The sequence below is a fragment of the Camponotus floridanus genome, unplaced genomic scaffold, assembly GCF_003227725.1.
Source record: "Camponotus floridanus strain SB8 unplaced genomic scaffold, Cflo_v7.5 scaffold53, whole genome shotgun sequence".
NCBI classification, from domain to species: Eukaryota; Metazoa; Arthropoda; class Insecta; order Hymenoptera; family Formicidae; genus Camponotus; species Camponotus floridanus.
The window spans coordinates 649,070-673,574 of NW_020229692.1; the positions used below are offsets into that span (position 1 = coordinate 649,070).

At 33.6% G+C, this 24,505-nt stretch overlaps 1 protein-coding gene across 13 annotated transcripts in view; it reads left to right on the top strand.

Annotated features, from left to right (window-relative positions):
* The window catches only part of LOC105253961 (disks large 1 tumor suppressor protein), a 248,261-nt gene that overhangs the window by 143,673 nt on the left and 80,083 nt on the right, over nucleotides 1-24,505 (top strand). For 12 of the 13 annotated variants that reach the window (XM_025412584.1, XM_025412587.1, XM_025412585.1 and 9 more), the window contains one exon: nucleotides 12,645-12,680. The exons of the other annotated variant lie outside the window; for it this stretch is intronic. In XM_025412584.1, the coding sequence (XP_025268369.1) occupies nucleotides 12,645-12,680 (36 nt within the window). The remainder of the gene's footprint in view (nucleotides 1-12,644; nucleotides 12,681-24,505) is intronic. 13 annotated transcript variants of the gene reach the window in all.

The following is a 24,505-nucleotide window of genomic DNA, read 5'->3' on the forward strand; positions in this document are numbered from 1 at the left end:
CATCATTACGAGTAAAAAATGTATACAAATTATATTAAAGGTAGATATTCATGGAATGTAATATGCAAAAATATGCCATTGCTTTACCAATTTTTATTTCAAGCGAATAAATCATAAAATATGCGTTTATCAAAAAATCACTGATGTATAGAAAATGCGCCAAATATATGATAATATATTTGGCGCATTTTCTATACATCAGTGATTTTATATCGCGCGATATTATATCAGTCGAATTAATTGCTAATTACGACGCAATAATGTCAGAAATTTATTAATCGTATCAATTAATAATATATCGCTAAGAAGAATCATAGAAAATGATTGAGATTAATATTTTCTAGTACTTGTCACAATCGTATCCCGATATAACATACCATACGTAGCACGCTGTTGTTTATACTCGGTCATACTCGGTTATACCCTTGTTGTCATTCTCGCGACGAAACTCGAATAGGAAGGTTGAATGATATGAGACGCTCCCCCCCCATTATTATTTCTCGAAGCACGATCGTGACAAGACGTTAGAAAATGTGTCGTACGTGCCGGGTAATCATTGTATTTCAATGATGTGTATTGTGATTGTAATTAACCGTGTTTTCACGAGTGAATATTGTGTAAGTGCCGCCATGAAAGAACATCAAAGAATAAACAAGACAAGAGAAAGAAGCCTAAAGAGTCATCAAATGATAGCGGAGCATTCATGAGGTGAATAATTTATAAATTTGTTACTTTATATTTGTTTTTTTTTAACATTAATTGCTCGTTTATATTCGCGATAATACAGTTTAGACAATTTAATGTGTCAAGTTAGTTCAATGTTAGCTTCGTACTTTCGAACACTTTATTTATGTGATAATAATGTTTGTGTAGTGATTGATTGATGAGAATTTAATAATTATAAGATGTATTTACACAGTGTGTATGTATATGTATATATATATATATATATATATATTTATATATATTTATTTCTTGTTTACGATTCGCCATAAATACTTGTCGAAAAGAAAAGTACTAACATATTATTAGATAAGCATTTTTTTAATAATATTAATTTTATTGTTAATTGATACTAGCAATAAATTTGGAATTAAAGCAACAAACTAGCAATAAATCAGAATTTAATTATGTACACATATATCTGAATTTGTTCTAATGAAAATACCAAGAAAACAAAGATTTTTATATCTCTGTCCGCTCAAGCTTTACCTTCCAAATTTAAAGCATATTAAATTTCATATATATATATATGTGTACATAATCTTTTTATTAGATTTATGAAAACTTATATTGACGGAAAGATCCCTTAAAAGAATTAACACATAAAATATTGCATTATTTATGCTATATCAAGTGAAATAAATTGTCGCGACTGTTTTCTATTATTATATTTATTAAAAATTCCTTTGTTTTATATTACGTGATAATAAAACGTTTTCATTAGTGAATAACACAATCGATATTTTTACGTGAAATATTTTTCAAGCGCGTAGAATCCCTCTCATAGAAAGAAGAGTCTTTTAAGACTTAATTTGAATCTCAAAGGAAGGTAATCGGATCGTAACTTAGTTTTAATTTAGATGTAACTGAGAGCTAATTGAAGCACAAATAGGGCTTTAGATGAAACTAAAATGTTACGGGATCCTCTTTGAAGAATACACATTAACGCGCGCATATTTGTGAGTTTATTAAAATTTTTCTTGCAGGGGGAGTTACAAAATCCTTGATTTAAATGAATATTTTAATATTTCGCGATTTATTTATGTCAATTATAGTAATGATTGATTATCATTGGGACAGACGTTCACGAAATAGTTTTTTTGTTTGACGATTGGACAAAGGTTGCTCAACAAACCTCGCAAAGTATGCCGCCCGTTCAATGTTAAAGTCGCGTAACTTGCTCGCCGTCGACATCCCCGCAATCGAAAGTATCCAAACGCCATTGAATGGAGTGTTTCATGGTAGGCTGCTTACGCCATACATTTTGTGTCAGACGCTCCTCTTCCCCCTTTTCTCCCCCTGCCTTCTCCTCATCCTCCTCGTATTCGTTCACGTCTCTCACGATGTCGCGGAATACACTCGGGACCTTTATCTTTGATCGTCGGAACTTTCCGTGTTCGAAAACTCGCGGACCTGCCGTTAATCGTTTTTATTTCATTTTTTCCCTTTCCTTCACGATGACACATTTAGGTCTTTATAATCGAATGCACAAGGAGATTTAAAAGAGAAATTGTGCCGTTTTTAAGATTGCTTATATTTTATCGAGTATATTTTACGATGTTTTACAATACCTGTATCATTACATTATCTATATTGATATTTAAGGACGAAAATTATAATTTCATTACTAATGATTTTTAAATGGATTTAGATTTCGAATAAACGAGGAAATAAATAAACGAAAAAAAATTGCCTAATTAATATTAATCGAAATCTATTTTAACAAAATTCCAATTTTTCTCAGACTTAACTTTCAAATACATCCAACTTAAAAATTGACAAATAAATTACGATCCATCCAGTTTCACATAATTATCAATTCCAATCCACAAAAGTAATCTAAATAAAAGTAATAAAAGTAAAAAGAACGAAATTCATCCTCTGTATACAGAGTGTTTCAGACCACCCGTATCACCCATTTAAAAACTAGAGAAGTGGTTATTTTAAAAAAGTAAAAACATTTTCTTTATAAATCGGGTGCACTCTATCGAATAGTGATATTTTCAACTTCTGATTTCGGCCGAAAATAGGCGATTCAGATCGCATTTTTTTAAATGGAACCCCTATTTTTCATTGCATATTCTTGTAGCTTACCTCGAGAGTTTTCCAAAACACTTTAATAAATTATTTTTCTATGAAGTATTTTTCGAGTTATAAGGCTTGAAATCATTTCTTAATTTTACATAAACCATAAAATATCTTGTAAAATATTCATTTTTCGATTATCTTACCAATACTTTTATGTACAAAATAATGAGAGGAATCAATTGGTGTAAAGAAAACACATAGTTGTTTCTAAGAAAAAATATGTAATTTGCAATTAACAATTCCGGCCGGAAGTTGAAAATATCACCATTTGATAGAGCCGATTTATAAAGAAAATGTTTTTACTTTTTTGAAATAACCACTTCTCTAGCTTTTAAATGGGTGGTACGGGTAGTCTGAAACACCCTGTATCATATGCACAGTCGTGATACGAATGGAATAATAAAAGAAAAGAACAGAATAATTTTAATACTGCTAACATATGAGAAAGCGAGGGTGGCTTTATCAATGTCACGATTAAATCGTGCATATAACATCGAGCGTATCGCGTGCATTCGTTAATCGCGGTCATTCTGTAGATCATATCGGACTTGCAGGTCTCATTGTTGCGAACGAACAACGCTACACGATCGAGTCGGAGCTTTAAGTCCGGAATAATAGCGCGGATGAAAGGGTCGGCTACGTTAAGCTGCCGCACTTGTCGGTGCTTTCGTTTGACATTGGAAGCCCGACATTCGTTCATCTGTCCATTTTCAGTCTCCGATGAGTTTCCCGGTCTTAACGTGTATAATCTAGCCACCGCGGCTTTAGAACCACTAGAAATATGAACCCATTGCCCGAAAAAATAACCCCGACAAAAATCTCTGTTCCCCGGAGAAAACGTTAGACGGATTTTGCAGACGAATTCTGAAACAGAATTCATTGTTCCTGTCGGGTAAAAATAACTTTCTCTTGTTTCTTCAACGATCTTAAAAAGAGCTTTCAGGTAGTTTAATATCTGCAGATTTTAAATTCTGCATTAAGTGTAAAATTTTTGTAACAGAAGAATAACTGATAATTAATATTTGTACAAAGATCTTCCGAATTGTGTTTTGGATCAGTGATGTAGTTACATGCCATGTTCAAGCACGAATTAATGATGCCTAAAATTTGTATAATTATATGATTTAATATAATATACAATGAAAAATTTTCTAATCTACTCCAAAAATATATTATCAGTATTCTTAATGATTTAATTTAATTAATAATCGTTAAGTCAAAAGGTAAAAATTTTTATTTTAACATAACTTCTAATTTTGTACAAATCATAGGGAAGAGTATTCTCATAATTTTTAAAATCTATCAAATATTTATGATTGTTATTTATGATCTATCAAATATTTATAATTGATAAGTGTATAATACGCAATATAATATTACGCGAAGATAATTATCTTCGTAGAAGACCAAGAACATATCGGATTCGATGTGTTTCCCACTGATGATCGTATACATTAACAGTCAGTGCAAGTTGTAGTAAGAAGTTGTTGCAAGTTGTCGAAGCTGCGAGGGAGGCTGTGCGACACAAGTATCTGCCGCACAAACTAAGCACCTTGTACAGCAGATACTTTGAAGACAGTCTGGTCGGTGCTCGACATGCCCAAAGTTCGTGAACTTCTGCCCCTTGTCGTATCGCGAGGCAAATTCGTACGTGTTTCTGACAAGTATTTTCCAAGAACTGTCCGGCAACTCGAAAAGTGGCGAGTGGCGTGTGGCATGACAGCGGTAGAAAAATTTGGAAAATGCTCAAACTTCTAGATAATATAACTAGATTAGTTATTTATATTGTCAAAATATTTTGCTATTTGGAAGCACACGTGTCACAGAGAATATGTCTATATGTTTTTCTAGAAAAATAGAAAAAGTTATCATTTTTTTATATTCCGCGCATATTCTCTATCTTTAATAAATAATAATCTCTATCTTTAATAAATAATAATCGTGTATAAATAATAATATATGTATTTAAGATATAATTATAAAGGATGCATTGAAAATATTCAAAAATCAGTTGTTTATTAATAGATTTAATGATTTTAAAAACTTAAAAAAAACTTTAATAAATGAGAAATTATTAAAACTTCTAAGATTACTCGAGATTATGCTGATAAAAATGCTGATAAAAAAATTATATATATATATCAACATGTTGAAGTTATATTGCGAAAGATTATCGAAGATCCAAGAGAAACTTTATCGAAAATAATTATATATTCATGAAATAATTTTGAGAAGACATAAATAATCAAGATATAATAAAATAATCAAGACAATTATTCAAAATTAATAAAAAATTAATTTTATAAAACCATTCACGTTTGAAATTAATTTAATGCAGCTCGGATATAATTTCAGATTAATTTATTTATATTTTATCAATATCAATTAGCCAATAAGCTCGCAAATCTCTTCGCATGCATTTGCATCTTTATTAGATTCAGATCGAATAAATTATAGGTATTTGCGAAACATAATATTCGTATTGAATAATAATATTTGTCGTACCAAAACAATCCACAGAACAATTGTCAAGCTTTATTGTATTGCGCGTATCGAAATGCCAAAGTGGCATTTCAAACGTCGAAGAAAGTGGAAATGCAAATTTCGTGGACGAGTCGTATACACCGAGTATCGGGTATCGACGCGAGGCAAATCCGTACGAATGGATCGGTACGTGGCTATGGCAGGCATTTTCCTTAAATTGAACCGAGCTGAGAAATGGCGAGCGTCCCGCAGTGCGGCCGGGTGGCAATGGGCGAAGGGTTTGCGAGGGGTAAAATGGTCGACAGCGGACAAATGGACGACCGTTCGTATCCTCGGACGTATTTCACTGACCAGTTTTGCCCCCTCTCCCCGCTTGCCCCGGAAGCCAATAATCAAAACCGGTACTCTACGATCTTTTCAGCATTCTCTTTCAGCATTTATTGTTTCAGGAATCCTTGTAAATTTGCCCCGGAATTACGTTACTGTCGTGAACACTTATCCATTTCCGTAAATACGTACGCCTTGCCAAACATTTAAATTCTTTCGACATTGCCGATTTGCATATGACAACAGTTTAGACGTAAAGGAAACGTGATAAATGTTCCGAGACGAATGATGTAATCAGATTGTGCGCGACATGGATACATGACAAATATTCTGGCTTCATAAAAATGTGTCAAATCTACATTTTGAAATTTGATCGATAAATTTGATCGGATGATACTTTTTTTAAATAAAATTTGTTAATCTGTTTGTATTAATAAATAGAAAATTTGAAAACTAGTTCGGAAAACATCTTGTCGATAATAATTCAAAATTAAAGATTATCTCAAATATCGTGAGTCTTTAAATTTCATTCTCCTTTTCAAAGGAAATAATATGGCGCGCAACAATGAATATAAAATATAAAATATCGAGTTATTAATCGGCTTCGTAAACGGTATATTTAAAAACACGAAAGAGAGGAAGCAATTTCTGATTCAAGAAATGATAAAACAAAAGGGTAATGGAATGCGAATGGGGCGACATTTCCTTTGACAGTGAACTAGTTTCATCCTCGATGTGAAGTGATCCTAACCCGCGAGATTACCGTCATCCCTTACCGAAATAGACCCTCTAACTTCACGCTCGACGATCCTAGCGGACATAGACAGTAATTTTGGAGTTAGACCTTCATCCTCGGGACGAAACATGTTCCGGAATTCGTATCTTCGTCAGAAATGGTCGACCTTGAAAATATCGAGCTAAAAATTTTTTGCGTTTAATTTCCTTATAATTATCTTTTCTTACCTAAATTATGATACGAAAATATGTCTCTACGCGCTTTTTAACGAAAAGATATTATAAAATATTTTTTAAATTTATTATGAAAATAATGGTGTTAATATCGGAAATTTAGCAGCACAAGAATTGTGATTGTTAGATTCTAAAATAGTTCGTACCGAGAATCGCGTGATCAGGAACGCAAAATTTAATGATTTTCGTTTAGGATCAGTTTTATGGGAGCAGTAATTGAATTCCATCGACGATCCATTGCCGCCATCTTGACTCTCATTGATATCTAATCCTCAGAGGGTTGGCCCACAAATGCGAAAAATGTGTCTCATGAATCACGCAAAATATAGCACATGACAATTCCTATTTTCACACTTTGCGGAATAGCATAGTTTACTTTTTTGATACTTTACTAAAATAAATATAATCTGTCTTTTTTAAATATAAGGTTACTTATTAAAAATTATTCGCGATAATGAATGTAAAGACATAGGTTTGAGTTGATAAATTTTGTATCAAGAACCGAAAATTTCAATTATGCTAAAATGCTATTTAATAAAAACATCGAATTTTTGTACGTTAATGGCGTGAGAATTCTATCGTGTCAAGAATGTTGACGCTGATAAGAAAATGACACCAATTTATCTGAAATTTCTTTATACATATATCCTTTCATCATTATAATTGATAAATGCTGTTTATAATTATGACTATCTAATCTTACAGTATGATTCATTAATAGCTTGGAATTGATACGTTCTTTGAGATATTTTCTATCTATTGTTTATATTTATATCTTTTAAATATATCAATGTGCAATCGGACACTACAGAAATTACACAGTACATTTCGCTTTTTTTCATTTACTTGACTCAATTTTCTATTTTAAAAATAAAATTGATAGAAATATGACGTTAGATATATACTATATTTTTTAGAATTAACTCCTATATTATTGTTGATATAAAAAGATTTGAAACTTTTATCGCCGTAATAAAATCTATGAATTACGTCGCGGCGTGAAATACATAATAATAAGCAGACTAGCGGCGTAGAATTACAGACCGCCGTTTAATCAACATTTTAAAATTGCTCGTCATAAACACGACAATAAATCGATTCCTAATTTATGCTACAATTTTTACGCGTCACACTTTAGAAATATTAATCTCCTGTCGCTGTAGAAAAATTTTACGATAATTACATCTATAAATAATTTTAATTAAGCTCTGTGGAAACAAGGGTGGATTGTTTTGGTTAAACAAATTTATGAGAAAATTGTTCTTTATCGCGACGTCGTTTTTCTGCATAGATTCAACCTCGTTAATTACGACGACGTGAAAACTCGTTTTTTGTAACAACTTTCCTCTGGCCACATTTCATATTCACATTGATCTGCTGCCGCTTTAAGCCTCGAAAGCTCTCTCACCCTTGTGTAGTTATCCAAAAGCGCTTGAAAGGGTAGACGAATATTTTCGTCCTCGTAGCGCGACGCGCTACGTTCGTTGGGTAATTAAATTTCTCAGCTTCGTGACTGGCAGCTCGGAAAAAATTTTCTCTTTGATCCTCTATTGACGTCATAATCCGTCATGAGGCACCTTGCTTGATGTACGTTCTTGTTCTCTTAGGGGATGATACGACAGTTTTCCGAGCAAAATTTTTTTAATGACATCTTTACATCTTTCCACGCGCCGCTCTTTTTATATATAATCTGCATTTTATTTTTTTACATTGATAACTAATGGATGATATGTACACCATCTGTTTAAAAGAATTATAAGCTCGAATCCATACCTGAGATCTATGTTACCCTTTTCTCAGAAATAGAAATGAATTATTGTACATATTTCGCCCTCCTTCCACGATCGTCTCGGATTCTTTTAGGTCATACGGACTCACAGCGAGAGACCCCCGTGGAAATTTATTTCTTTATAACCGGCACATCTCTTGTAGCTCTTCTTTCGGAAGTTAATATCCTCCTTAATCTTTTCACGTCCGGAAAACTTGGCCGGCGAAGACTCGGCCCTCGCAACTTTACGCGCCAACGTCGCGCGAACTTTTGCTTCGCGCGCATCGTCTTGTAACAAAAGTTAAAAATTTGCCCGACAACAAGAGAGAGCTTACTTTCAATTCGCTCTTTTTGCTTCTTGCTTGTTGTCCGCGTAGATCGATTTACGTGGCAGCAGTGTGGCAATCTCGCGTGGCTTTGACATGGACAACCCTCAGGCATGTCTCACAGACGACGAATATATGAATAATTTCCCCCCCCCCCCCCCCCCCGACATGGCGTCCGTCGTGGAAAATCGATATTCCATAAATGTGTAAATGTGTAACTGAATCCGGATGATTCTCTTTGCCTAAGCAAAGAATGTAACTTTGCAATGGCGACGCGATCGCGTGTGCTCCGAAATGCATTAGCGGCATCATCGTACGTGATATATCGTCTGCATCAACATCTTCAACAATCTTCGACCGACAATAGAATCGATAACTGAACGATATACAAATTGTTTCGGTCGTTATGACTCTTCGCGACATTATGATTTCCTGCTTCCTGTTGTTTTATTTTTCATATTGATTTTAGAATGTTCGAAGTTTGCATAATATATAGCATGTTCGAAAAATCGGAAAATCAAATTTTGTTTCTTAAATTCACTATCGCGCAATTTTCTCGCGGAGAAACGTGACGCAATTTGATTGTTTTTCGAAAGAATTTTATCCTGTAAATCGGGAGATATTTTTTTCGTTTCGGTAGATTTTATTTGCGGTTCACTTTACACAATCGCGGCACAATGGAATTTAACGGCAGATTTCGAAATTTCCAAATTTTTCGCGCACGAGGTAAAGTAATTTACGTTTATTCGAAAAAAAAAAAAAGAAGAAATATGTTGTTGCGATATATTAAAAAAAAAACAAGAATTTTTCCACGTTTGTATGTAGGTATCAGGCTAACTCACGAGGGACAGATTTATGGGCAATATCCCTTGCGACGGAAAATTCGGGGTGATAACGGGGGCGGAGACAAGCGCGCGCGCAAATGTGTTTCGGGAATGCGTGCTGAATATCGCGATCGATATCGCGCTGCCGCCGGAAATCACGGCGTAATACGTCCACGAGCATTTCCGGCGATCGATGCATCCTGGCCGCTTGTCACTTTGTCTTCCCGTGCCTGTTTCCCCTATACATATATCGTTACGCTTCCGATTCCCCGCTTACTCGCTGGCGAAAATTCAATCTCCCAATTTTTCCGTGGAAAAGAGGCCCAACGTTTTGGCCCCGGAATATGATAGCACCGCTGTGTGCGCAAAACAAAATGAAGAAATACCGGGGAGGGAGGGAGGAACGAATGCCCTTTTTCATCGTTTCGAAATAAAAAAAATGTATCGTATCACGTTTTATTTTAACATACTCTGCTCGTCCCTGTATATTTTTTTTCTTTTTGCACGCGAGCGAGGTTTATTATTTTGCGACTTCGAAGTGTTTCTCAACATCGAGCTTCAGTTAGAAACAATAAATGGGATATCGTACATATATAGGGAATGTTATGTCACGTAGTTCAATTAATCAATCAGAAAACTTTTTTATATATTTTTGGATATATTTAAGCAATAATAAAATGATAATAATAATAAACACTTGAGACACATGATAGGTTTGTGGATGCTTTACAGAACAAAATTATTTTACGTCCCCAAAATGATAAATCTCTTAATTATTAATCATGATTCACAGTCTAAATCATCATATTTAGAATGCAAAGAATTTATTATTAATTTTTTTACGAAACACTAAAAAATTGAAGCTATCTCGCCGCTTATTCATCGGAAGGAACTTTCCATAATCAAACTAATCGTGATGATTAGTCTTCATTAATGTAATTTTTTCGATTGCGTATACAACAGAGACAAGAAAGGGAAATTAGGAACGTTGATTTCGCTCGCCGCGGGGTTTTTCGTGGCCTTTTTTCATCAGACGCTACACTATGGCAGGGTAGGTTTGAATAGTAATTAATTACGAATAAATGGAGCAATAGGCCGAAACTCGATTCATGATACGCAGCGAAATATGAAATTCAATTTGCCTATGTACATGGCTCTCGAAAATTAAGGTTGCCATGTTGGTAAGGAATATTTTGGGAAAGATAGTGCATCGTTAAAATAACGACCATGTCGATTAATAATCTGATGTCTTTCTCCTCGAGATGCCCGGAATCCACACTTAAATTAATGGATTACGTAATGTAATCCAGGAAAGTAATATAATCAATGTCCCTGTTTACTATCTTATGTAACGATAACGTTATTACTTTTGCTTACGATTCTCTCGGTGAATAATTCCTTTAAAGGAAATTTCTAACAAAATTGTGCTCCTAGTAAACTAGATGGTGTAATAAAAATACACGATTGGAATTAATTTGCGACGTTGAATTAAGCTCGGCTTAAGAAGCGAAATGTGTATAATAACTATGGACAAACCTATTTCCAGTTTCTAATAATATTTCATCGATTCTCTAATCATATATAATTATCATATGTAATATGGTCACATTATAAAATTACATATATCTAATTTAATAATTGGCACTTGGCTGTATATTAATTGAATATAATTTTTTTCTATTAATTTTTTTTTCATTAACATATTTCGCTTTTTTTCCATTGTTGAAAAACCAATAGATTTACGTGTGCGCGATTATTTCGAGCGAACCTTGAAAATTATTAAGAAATCTCGTTTAATTGCCAAGAATTTTTTTTTGTTTTGTTTTAAATGAATACGACGTGCCTTTTGCTCTTTGGATTTCGAATGAAAACAACGTAAAACGTCGTTTTCCTTCTTCGAATCAATTTTTTCTTCCTTGTTTTCATTTTTTATTTTTTCTTGCCTTTGTTAGAATGCGTAATGCAGATATTTTTATCTAGAAATATCATACACAAGCAATCTTGTTTGCATTTCCTAATAACGGGTGAGCTCGAAATTACTGCGATATCGATTGTGATGTTTTTAACATTCGTTATTAGACTATTCGTCATTAACGTATCGCGTGTGTTAATATCTACCATTCCGCGATATTATCAGAGTAACGACGCGACGGTGAAGTTCGTCGTTACATTACAGTGCGGCTATGATAATTATGCGAAGCGGAAAATTTCGTGCACACGCGGTTGCCAACTTGCGCTTTTAATGAGCTCCCTGCGTTTAATAAGCGCGCGGTATGCAAAAGGACTGAATTTGCATCATGGAGAAGGTATTTGAATCCTACCAGTTTAAATGTTTAGTCGAGTCAACAAAAGCGTCGTCGACGCCCCGCCCCAGCAAGAAACCCTTTATATTTTTTTCTTTAAGTTTGCATGAGTAATCCCCGTCTCGAATGCAAATGCATGTTGTACAGCATGCAAGCACGGCTCGCTACAAACCTTCTCAAGATTCCTGAGCTGCACTCCTTAGGTAACTTTCAAATAGCTGGCCAAAGATTTCCTATCACCCCGGCGAGATTGCAATTATGATTTTCGGCATATCTTGCTCGCTTATCGTAAAAGGAAAAGTAAATTTGTTAATTATAACGATTCATGTAGAAACAAAAATTTGAATAGATTAGTTCGAACAAATATATATTTCGCGCATACTATAAATCATTTTTCAAAGAGTTTGCATTAAATTGCATACTGCGATGAATTTAAAAATAATAATTTGATAAATTAAACTTTGATTATAAGTCAGTTAAAGTAAGAGCATGTGTAATGAATAATAATGATATTTATCCATCAAATTTAATTCATAAAAATCCCGTAAGTTATCACGTAAGGTAATTTCACAATAATAATTCATTGTGTGCATCCATTGAAATTCATCAAAGAGTACGCTCCTGAATGCAAATCTTTGATGTAGAGCTCGTGTAATTTTTGCGTAAACGATATTGCTAATGAAATGATGCCGTGATATTTTTTTGTTATCTTTTGGAATCTAATGTGAATGCGCGAGATGAACGATTTTGCCGGAAGCATGAAGCTTTTTAATCAAAGAACAAAAAATCACGCGACTTCTCTTCTAATTTCCTGGACGCTCGGTTGTTGCAGGCACACACTCCTCTTCTCGCGGCCGACACGAGACACGTAAGTAGAAAGTTGGTAGCAAAAAGTAGCAGAGACAAGAAGATCCTTAGCGAGTGGTTGCGACCGAGAGAAGAATTGCAATCGTCACTTGCGCCTAGTTTGCGTCCCCTTTATCTCATACGTTTCACTTGGCTGATAAAGTAGGTCAACTAACCTACTTATATACTAATAAAAATTAATTTATCTTAAAAACATCTGGTATTGTAAAGATATGTCATATTGTCTGTCATATTGTAAAGACTTTTTACAAATTTGATATAATATCAGCTCTATCAGCCATTTAAATTGTTTAACGTGATTGTATAAATTTTTCTCTCGGTGCAAAATTTGAACGAATTTATATATCACTTAAACGTGGACGATTATATTTGCGATAATCGAAAAGTATTTTTTTATTAATCACACAGATGATACAACAATTCTTGCGTTATGCGTTTATTTGCATTTCTACTAATTGCTCGGCTGCTATGTATGTGCATTTTTAATATATAAAAGATTATAATATATATTATATAATATAATTTCGACACAATATTATGATGGTTATTAATTTTTCTATAATTAATAACAAAATACAAATGTTACAAAGTACAAATACTTAATAACAAAATGCCTTAATAACGTGATCCACTCAATTTCTATTATAGGACAGATAGTTTTGTTACAAGACAAAAGTTTCACTAACAAGCGCGACAGAATGAAGGTTCAGAAATCGAATTACAGCTGACTAAATCGAGAGACATGGGATTACAAACGTTTCATAAGATAACGTGATGGTCTCAACGCGTACTTCGAAGTTTATCGTGATGTAATTGCAGTTTCATATCGCTTCACTGTGCGGCTCCTCGTAAATTACACGCGCAAGAAGACGTAACGGATAATTATTTGCCCCTGAGTCATTAGCGTTAACGATTCCCCTTCCTGGTAGTACGTTCTAATCTACGTGTAACAATTTCGTTCTCGACATGTCGTTCCTTAATCACTATTTGATCGGTTAACTTCGATGATTATTATCCGCGGATCTTTTAAATAGATATGAACTCTTATCAGAGTAGACGGCAGATCTGAAAGTGTTCGGGAGTTTCCGAAAATCGATTCGTAATGTATATAGGAAATTATGTCATCTCCCTCGTGCGGGTGGCTTCCTTTTACCCTCATTTGCTTCCGTTGTGTCGAGCGGTCACGTTTAATTTGCCGTGAAATTAATCTAATCGCTTCTCGAGAAAGTTTACCAGAACTTTAATTCATCTAATTTGTCTAAATAACAACCTAAGTAACATGTTTGTAAAGGCATGTTTATGTAAAATTTATAAAATCTTTTTATCTCTTAAACGATGATAATCGACTTAATCGATATTTCGAAATCTAAATTTAGCTCCAGACATTCGAAAAAATTAAATTTTTATATATCATTTGATTATATATTGTTTACATGTTTATCATTTTTTATTTTTTTTATTTATAAAAATACTTATAAAAAAATAGTTATTACATTTAAAAAATTGATAGGCTACTTCATTAATTCGCAACTTCATAAAACTTAATTTTTAATTAACGTATTCAAAGTTTTTTTTACATAATAATATTCAGCCATTTTTTCTGGAGGTATAGCGAGCAAAAATAGAAAAATGACTATTATATAAATAATGTACATTTAAATGATATATAGAACTTTAATTCTTTTTCGAATATTGGGAAATTATATTACACAAATCGTTTTAACATGACACACATCAAACTTTAATATTCTTTCATTAGTTAATAGATAATTAAGTATTAATTTTTTATGTAAATGTTAATATAAAAACATCGAATTTATATACATTATTTTTATTATTTATTAATTACTTTATTGAAAAATTAAAAAATTTTGAAAATAAAATATATACAATAATTTCGTAAAATGCGACTTACATTATTACATCATGTATAATTTTTCGATTTATTATTTATCTAAGAATATTTTATTAAATATCTGGAAATACCAAGTAAAAAATATAAAAAAAATATGTTTCAAGTAGAAAATAAGAAAAATATGTTACTATATTGAGATAAAGTAACGTCTTTAATTATTTATTTATTAGAAAACGGTAAAAGACAAAGTTTCAGAACTTTAGAATCTGAAAGATTCTATATATCTTAGAATTAATATTTATTCTTCTCTCTACAAATTTTGGTATTTTTTTATTTATACATTTCTAATCGAAGTAATTTTGCTTTTCTTTTTTGATCATTTTAATTAGTCTAATTTTTTCAATTGCATTGAAAGAGAAAGAAAAAAAAGAAGAATTTGATTTTATTTTTGATTTTTGATTTGTTGCGAGCGAAGAGAAATATAGTGAAATCGGACGTTGCAATTCCATACGGATTACAATGACAGTGATGTTAATTTATACAATATTTCGAGCGTGCCGCTCGACATGAGCGCTAAATTCCAATAGGCAAGCTTAAAATAATTATCCCGTAACATGAAAGTTAACCTCCACCTAGTCGCGCAACAATACACTCCCTTGCCCCTATGTACAATACATATTTACATACAAGCATTTCCCTTTTCGTATGCGTGTACATAGCCCGATGCAAAATATTCACTAACTGTCGTAAATCCGCACATCAAGCTAATTAACTATCGCGTTGCATTTAATTATTATATTATATTAAGTAGATGTGGAAATCCGCGCGCGTGTCGATATTTTGATTGGTCCATTATTCGATGAATTAAAGCTGGCATTAAATATCGAGGAAGTTACATTACGAATTTTAACGATCGTGTGTACGTGCGTGCGCGCAGTTGCATTTGCTGGCACCTGCCATTTACAAATTTCTATTGAAATAAATTCGTTTTAAACATTCAGACATTCGGATTTTAATCGAGACGTACGCGGAACCTGCGTACCCCAAGTCCTGCTATCTCGGCACATTATTCATTCAACGGAGTTGATTAGTTCCCGTTGGTCGCCAGCCTTTTAAATCACCCTTGTCTCTCGAATGTGCAAACAGACCCATCGCCTCCTTCGCAAAACTTCACCGGTTTCGTTCTCTCCTACCGTTCCTCCTCCTCTTCGACCTCGACGGAAGATTCATAGCGAGCTTGATTCGATTTGCAGCGCCGTTTGAAATTCAGGCAAGGGCGTATTTCATTCGTCGACGGTCGACGAAGGGGTGAATGCAGCAGGAGAGGGGGAGGGGAGGGAGTCGGCCGATGAATATCAAGCTTGCCAAATGGAGTAAACTGCAGCCTCCGGCTCGTGTAATCTTCCGGAAGTCGCCGTCTGCCGTCGATTATCCTTCTCTCTCTTTTTGTTCGCCGTTTTATTTCCCGCTTCGTTTCCCGCTTCTTGTCTCATCACACCTCTCTGTTCTCACCCCTCTTCCTCTGTCTTCGGGGGCTGTCTTCTTCCTGTCGCCGTGATCTCACCGCGACGTTCCTCCCCTTGGCCTTGGCAGTAAATCAGGCGAACCTGGTGCCGCATGATCCGGTGAAATGAAGCCAAGTCGTTTTTTACGTCCCGTCTGCGCGGGAATCATATTTCCGTCGTGGATTCCCGGAGAGCTGTTTGCCTTCCTTCACCGCACGGAAAAATCTCGCGCTAAAATGACTGCCCCGTGAATAGAGAGATTCATGGCGTGGAGCGAATTCCGGCATAGCTTGGCAGATCCCACGGGCGTTCATCAATACGCGGTGAATATCGGTCCCGGTATTCATTTCTTTTGGATTAACACTGTACGTTGAATGTTTCAACTTAAAATATAATATATCGGAGAAAAATTTGTTTTTCTTTATGTATCATAAAAAGAATAATAAATATCTTCAATTTGATGCGAATAATGATGACGATATTTTAAAAACGTTATTTTTACGACGATCGCATAAATGTGTTCAATATTGTACGTCGCATTTGTTTGAAATTCGCGATTCAATGTTGAATTCATCATTCTTCTCTTTTGCATATTTTTAAAGCTTGTCATTAAATTTCCGATGATTAAATATATTGAATTATCGATTGTTTTCAACAAATTCCACACTTTTCTTTATAGAAATAGTACTGTAGAATGTCTTGGGAGGATACTTATTATTCACGAACGGTAACATAATTTCGTTCCTGATAATGAGAATTCTCGAGCTTATCCGCATGAGTCATTCCGAGACTCATTTTCCACGAGGCAAAGTCACAACTTCGATCGCCATCTAAAATTCGGGACTTGAACTGCACAAACACGTTCCCATGGGAAAATATCCTATTTCGCATTACCCGTCGAAATCCCATCAAGCCCTTCATTTTGCCTCCCTTCAATGCCTCCCGCCATGCTTCCTCTCAATATTGCGCCATTATGTTCAGGAGCTTATGTCTATCTTGATTAGATCTTCATTTAACTAAAACAACGCTAAAATGTCTCTGTGGTATATGAAATATATATTTTCTTGGAGTTATGGAAGTTGGGAGTTGGGGAGTATGGAAGTTATTGAGTTTATGAAATTTCTTCAAATTGTATAATTTTTCATTGATTGGGTAATAATATTAAGAATATGTCATTTTTTAAAAGTTTTATAAACATTATTTATAATTTACGATTAATATAATTAATCATAAATTATCATCAGAAATTTTAAACTTTTTTCCTGCTCTCTTTCTTTTTTTCTCATTGAGATAATTTTTATTACCACGAAGCATTCTTTATTTTAGAATTAAATTATATTATATATTCGGTATTATTTATTGTATATTCATCAGAATAATCGATATCGTATTTCCTCCTGACGCGATCCATTAGTGATTAGGGATCATCGGCCAGTAGCTCATATTGATTACCACGTGGTGTTCCTCCTCTTGGCACTTGCCGCTTCCGGTCCAAGCGTGGCATTATAGGCTGCCGGTACTATAACGGGACACGTCATATAAATCACGTCGAATGACGTGCATGCTTTGCTCTCTCGGTGCGTCCCCTGACGTCGACGCAAATTGCCGACATTACTCGTTAGTGACGTATCATGACTGATCCTTCCGTTCCGAGAAGATCATCACCGGTGTTGCCCTTCGTGCTAGTTTCACACGTCTAATAATTCAATGCTGTGTTAATTCTTTGTTAAATCATTTCTTAATCATTAGATAATCTCTATTTATTAAATCTGAAACATCTTTGTCGAACATCGAAAAATTAATTCTAATGTAAATTAAAAAAAAGCTTATTTCAAAACTATCTTGGATCCATGTTTTCAAAAAATAAATTATATGCTTAAGAAATTATCATAAGATTGCCGTAATCTTATACATAAATTTTATACATTAATCTACATTTTTTAAATATCAATTTAAAATAAACAATTTCTTTAATCCAGAAATTTAATGATTCTTTGTAATTTAATATTCCATTCTTTTGAACATTGTCGTCTTTTTTTAATTTTTTTTTACTTTTTTAAATAAAGCAATTTTTTTTTCTTGTTTATTTTTGATCTTGCATTTCAGAGAACAAGGTTAAATTAACGCAACGTGTTTCTTCAATTCTTAATAATCATTTTTCCGATATGCAGGGCATATTGCGTGCTGGCAATCATTTATCTTTATTTCACGGGGAATACTCTGTTGCGGTTCGTACGAGGCGTGGAATTTATATTAATGGTGGCACGCATAGATATTAGGAATAATTACATTTTTCCGTTGAAATGCTATTCCGTGCGCGAGGGACTCATATTCGTATAAATGTATAGCATTTATTGTATACGGAAAATACTGAGATAAATTGCAGAGCGCGCGATTCTATTAATATGAAAAATATCATTAGGTTTGTACATGGAACTATCTCTCTTGTTACTTTATATTATGGTGTATCCTTTTTTTTGATAGACGTAATTTTTATTATTATTTTAATTTTGATTATCACTATTAAAACATTGATCCCAAACATAAATATTGTAAAAAGTACTTTGATACTAATCCTTTACCGCGTTCACTTTGCAATTAATAAAATTATATCCGTTAGAGTTTTCTGCGCGGCAAATTATGCAAAAATTATCCGAGAAAGTTTCGCTTACGCTGTACATATAGAGATATAGCGGATAGGATGAGAAAAGACGCTATGAAAATCAGCGTAAAAATAAGCTTTTGGTCTTTTTGTATAAAAAGGATATACACTTTTTGCTTCATAGATTTCTCGATCGTGTCAATAAATATCAAAATAACTAAGCGAAAACGCGTGTCCTTGATATGTTCGATCGGAAATGTTTGCTCTGGAATTAGAAAATTCGCAGCTGTGTTTTTTGTGAGGTAGCACATGCAGGTACGTGTTCTTTTTAGGTGCATAAACTTCTTCACTCGCAAATTCTGTAATCACTCGGTCGCGGTTCGTTACATCCAAGCAAATTGCAAACACAGATTGCATCCGGATCAAACGCAATCAATTCAATTTCGGCAAAAAGCACTATATTTTTGTACTTTGGTTTTTGTAAACACAAAATTTTGCAGATAATAAAATTGTATTAGAACAGAATATTCGCGAGTAATCAATTTATAAAATAAAATAATTGTTAAAAGTTTTATTAAGAATGGTTTTATTAAGAATTATTAAGAACGCGTGCGCGTTCAATTCAATGCATAAGGCATAGCATAAAACGAATCTTATTATAGATATTGCACGAGATTTTTAAGACGTCGTAAATATTAATCAACCTCAACGAATATCTTCATCGTGCGAAAATAATTAATGCTTTGGCGGATATGGATAATTCACTTTTATAAAACGTTCTTTCGTTCGTTTCTTCGCTCCACGATCGATATAATGCCTCCGAGTTTATGAATTGATTTATGAAGCAGGAAACGCGTCCAGATGTTGGTTCCTACCAGAAACGGTTTGCCTGCATCTGAAAATTGAAGAATATTATCATAATATATTCCGGCTCATCTGCATCAGAATTATCAAGTAGATAAAGACCAAGAGAGGTTTTGCAAACGTGACCGAGTTTCTCTTGGAAAATAAGCGTACGGTAAACTAATCATGAAAATAATAAATACAGTTCTGCGCGATACGTAGTGTTTGTCATTCGAAATATGTACATTGCTAATCTACAGTCACGTCGATTATAACGAGATAATTTAAACATTGCCAAACATTAAGATTCTGGCAAAGAATGACGATTATATTGTGAATTTTACACAAAGTTTCATAAGCTATTTTGAATGACGACACAACAACGAAATAACGAGTCGTTATTTCAATAGCATGTTACCGTAGCAGAAGAAAATGAATTATTCATAATTTACGCCCTTTACAGAAGAAACCTTTATTTAGCGATAAGTTAACATTAGAGAAGCGAAAAAAAACAACCAAAGCTAAGGAGATCACGGATGCCGCGATGAAATTTAAAATCTCAGAAGTGTATTTAGGTCGACGTCTCGTTGTCTCTGACAACTCTCGTTTGTCCTGACTTTTTAAAACTACCGGACAATTTCCGTAAGTTTATCTTCGCGAAACTTGTTCGACGCGCGCGTAAAGCCCCGCCGAGTAATTTGAACGAAAAGTAAACCCCGCAGGTCTGTATTTTGCTTAGCTTGCGTTCCAGCATAAGAAACTACTGTGCCTCAACTGGTGAAATTGAGACAAACTCTAAATGTTATTTCAACAATTATTATTTCGGTTTGAATATTATTAAAACTGCAAATTCACACGTTCTAACATAATATTTATATTACATGTTATTGTTTTACGAATGATTAACTATTGGACGCGTTTTTGCCTATTTATAGTTTTTTCAATTAAAATGGAGCACAATTTCAGTTTTTTCAAATCAAACATTTTCCCAAATCAAGATTTTCCTTCTTATAATAATTACATTATTTAATTTTGACTATTATATACAATAGTACGTGACGTACAATACTTGGTCAGACACATTATAAATAAAATAATCTTTAGACACATTATAAATCAAATAATCTTCAGAATTAAATGAGACGAATTATTTAAACATTCGACTTATCTCAAATGTTTATGCAAATTTTGGATATATAATTAATCTTTACACAGGATGAATCTATTTACCACAAGTACACATACATACAATCAGCTGACGCGTCTTGACTCAAACCATTCCGTCGATATCTCGTTAACACAAAGTAAGATTGCGGTGATAGGGGATAAAGATATAGGGAGGAAGACATTGTGTATTTGCGTGGATTTCGGGGTGGAATAAAGTCGTAAACTTTCCGGGCGTAAACCGGTAAATGGTGTACGTGTTGTAGAATGGAATTCGCCGGCATTCGTGTCGGAAGATGCGTCTGGGCCGATCGCCTTAATGGTCGGACCAGCTCACATTCCATTTACGTAAACCATGAAACACGATACTGTAACTCCTCGTGCTAGAATTACTAGTCAAAACTAGACTAGAGAGTTATGTAGAGAGGGTCTTTCGTGGAATTGCGTGTAGTTCGTCTCTTGCTCGTCTCTTGCTCATCAGAAAACATTTCTATTCCTGCTCGATTCGTGAATCTCGACGATTACAGTTATAGTTATATACGTTACAATCCATGAAATATATAGAAATAATACCAACGATGGAATAAACAATTCATCATTTATTCCCGAACAAATGGAAGATGATATTTTGATTCTCGATTTACGTTTGTTTCCAATTTAATATCGCACTACATCGATACAATACTACAATTGTTCTGAAATTGCTTTAATTTTTTTCAAGCGTTTTACTTTTACAATGTTTTTAAAACGTTTAAAAAATATTGAAAGTTTCATTTATATTTTTAAACGTTTCCATTTTCTAATTACTCTGAATATATATGTTTTAATATTTTTCAATATTTTTTATACATAATCAATATTATACAGATTATGTGAATTTTATCATTCGACGATAAAATATTATACTGAGTGAAAAGAGGGATAAACGGAATTAGTACATAATCTATTGACACATTTCACAATTTATCCTCTTTTCGATCTCATACAAGCTGAGAGAGAAGAGGGAGGCCGAAATGATATAATTAAAGTTTATACGCGATAATTAAATTCGGACGCGTCAGCCCTTCCAGGCCAACATCTTTGTTAACTGCAGACTATCTAGAAGTAACGATGCTCTAAAGTGTCTTAATTCTCGTGGAAATTCTTGAAAGCATGAGGGTTAGCGAGCGCGAGAAGAGGAAATTCATACTCTCCGCGTCTCGATAAATTCTCATAGCGGGAGTTTATTGCACCATAAGGACGTTCTTGGGCATTCCGTGGATTAACTCGTCAAAGTGTTTCCCAAGAAATTGTCCGCTCCGTTACCTTACGATCTATATCACGAACCTTGAGGTTGTATGCAACTATGTGGCGCGGTTTGAAGTTCGCTGCTGCTAAACTTGGAGCTGCACGTACGCGATGACAGATCCCTCCCTTCTTTGCGATAGCAATCAAGAAATTACCAAGGCATCAGAAAATAATTAGAAATTCGCGCAATCTCGATCATCGTCGTGAAAATTGAATCTCGATCTGATGCATTTCCGCGTCGATAAATGGTTTTATTCTCAAAGAAAGCAGGATCTATTGCATAAAAAATGTGGATCCGTATTTGTGCGACATACATTTTCATCACTTTAATGTATAATAATATTTAATGTATAATATTGAACGATTGAGAGCGAACCTAAAGAGCAAAAATTAAATTTCCAAACGCGAGATAATAATAAAAGGAATATGGTGGATTTATTTTCATTAATTCGTTCGAAATTGAATCGCAACTTGTACAAATTGAGAGAGCTATTATAATGAAAGAAATCTGGATTCTATAAGCGAAAAAATTATGGATGAAAAACTAGAAAAAAGCTATAAAACTCATCGATGTTACGCGCAAGAGAAATAATTCAGACTCGATTATTTATCGGACAAAACGTGCGATAAGAAGAATAGAAATCGCATTTTGCACCTCGATTGAATCGACAATTTCGTATAAAGATAGAGGCGCACATTTGTGTAATTCTGAGACTAAACTCCAGTTTACGAGTTTACATGGTAAATTCGAGCAACATATCATTTCATATGAGATATTTGGGGCTTTGCTGTTCCCCAGCTCGATGCTATTATCGCGTTGGAATCACTCGATTCCCCGTGTAATCCGATAAAGATGTCCTGTTCGAAAGAATGGATTTTTACGAGGGGAAGCAACGTTTGACAATCCCCTCTGCGTCGTAGAAAAACACTAGGCATTGCCGGTAGTCAGAAAAGAATGGGAAAAGAAAAGCAGCCGGACGTGACTGGGATAAGGGTGGCTTCTTCGCTTCCGATTCGCCTGTAAATTCCGTGAAACCTTTACCTTGCTGATACGAAATACAGGATTGGAATAAATTTACGGCCTTTCGTGCTTTGTTATATTAAGCATTTCGACTGCTCTCTCTCTTTTTCTCGCTCTCTTTTTCTCTTTCTTTTTCTTCCTCCTCTTTCGTTTCTTAAAAGAATATTTTATTCGTAGTCGATGTCATCTTGCTTTAATCAAATTCAAATATATTACTAATACTAATAATAATTAGAAACAAATTACACTATCATGTTATGAGTAAGAAATGAAGAATTTAAGGAAAATGGAAGATGAAACAATTATTTTATGTTTGGCATTTTTTGAAACAGTAATAAATTTTCTATTTAAAAAATGTATGCACAATAACTTGTAGTCTTGCGATATGATTTTTGTAATACAACACTTGGAGATGAAAAGTACATATATAATGGTTCTAAATAAAATTCTCCGAGCAAAACAATAATTCGGACATGCAAATGTCAGCGTGCAAATGTTTACGCGTGTTACGCAGAGCATTTTTATTTTGACATTTTACTTTTGCAATTTAGCTTTACAACAATACTATTTAATGCCTGACATCTTTCATGTTGCGCGATTTTTTACAAAAAAAATTATCATAGTTTTATTCTAGAAAATTTTCCTTTATGATACACGATGAATTAAAATTATCGCGGTTGTGAACGGTTTATCATAAATGTCAGTGGCAATCCTTTATATTCCCACAGAACATCTTCGAGGTTTATGCGGCGGCAATAATTTTTATTTCGTTTTAGAAGACGGTCGGAATTTCTCGTTTAAGTGGCCGTAATATTTTTTACGTACGTTTAAAATACTTGATACATATGGATAAAAAATAGTTTATATTTATTTCGCTTTTTTAAATATGTATGCATATTGTCTATCGATAATATCATTGAGATCATTAATATAGTAAAAAACAAGTTTTTTTTTAAGTTTTTAAAAATTTTAGATCTTTCTTAATTAAAAGAAAATTAGTATCAAATCTAGATTATAGCTACAATTTTTTATAAAAGAATAAACTGTTATTTAATATGAAATTTCAACTTTACATCTTGATATTTTTAATACTTAATCTAAAATTTTGTTATCTTTGATCTTATTATCATATAAGTATCAATTTTTGCGACAAAATTAACGCGCAAAGGACGATTTACATTGTCGGTTATAGAGCGAATTAATGTTGCTAAGAAATTTACCGATATGCATTCTTGTGCAGAGGAAAATTTTTCTCTTTTCACATGTATATCTTAGTGCAAAATACACTTTTTAGAAGATCGATATTTTATAAAAAAAATTTCAGATATGCAGAGAGAGATATAATAATGATTATAAAATTCTAAATAACATGCTTCTAACCACACAACTTTAAATAACACGCAACAAGGATTTAATAAAGTGTCCTAAAGATATCGCGATGACATTACTTGCAGTTCCATTTATTTTACATAAGAGATGGCGAGACAAACTCCGGGATATGTAAAAAGGCTACAATTTGTTTATGTTTATTTCTCCAGCGTTCGCCCGC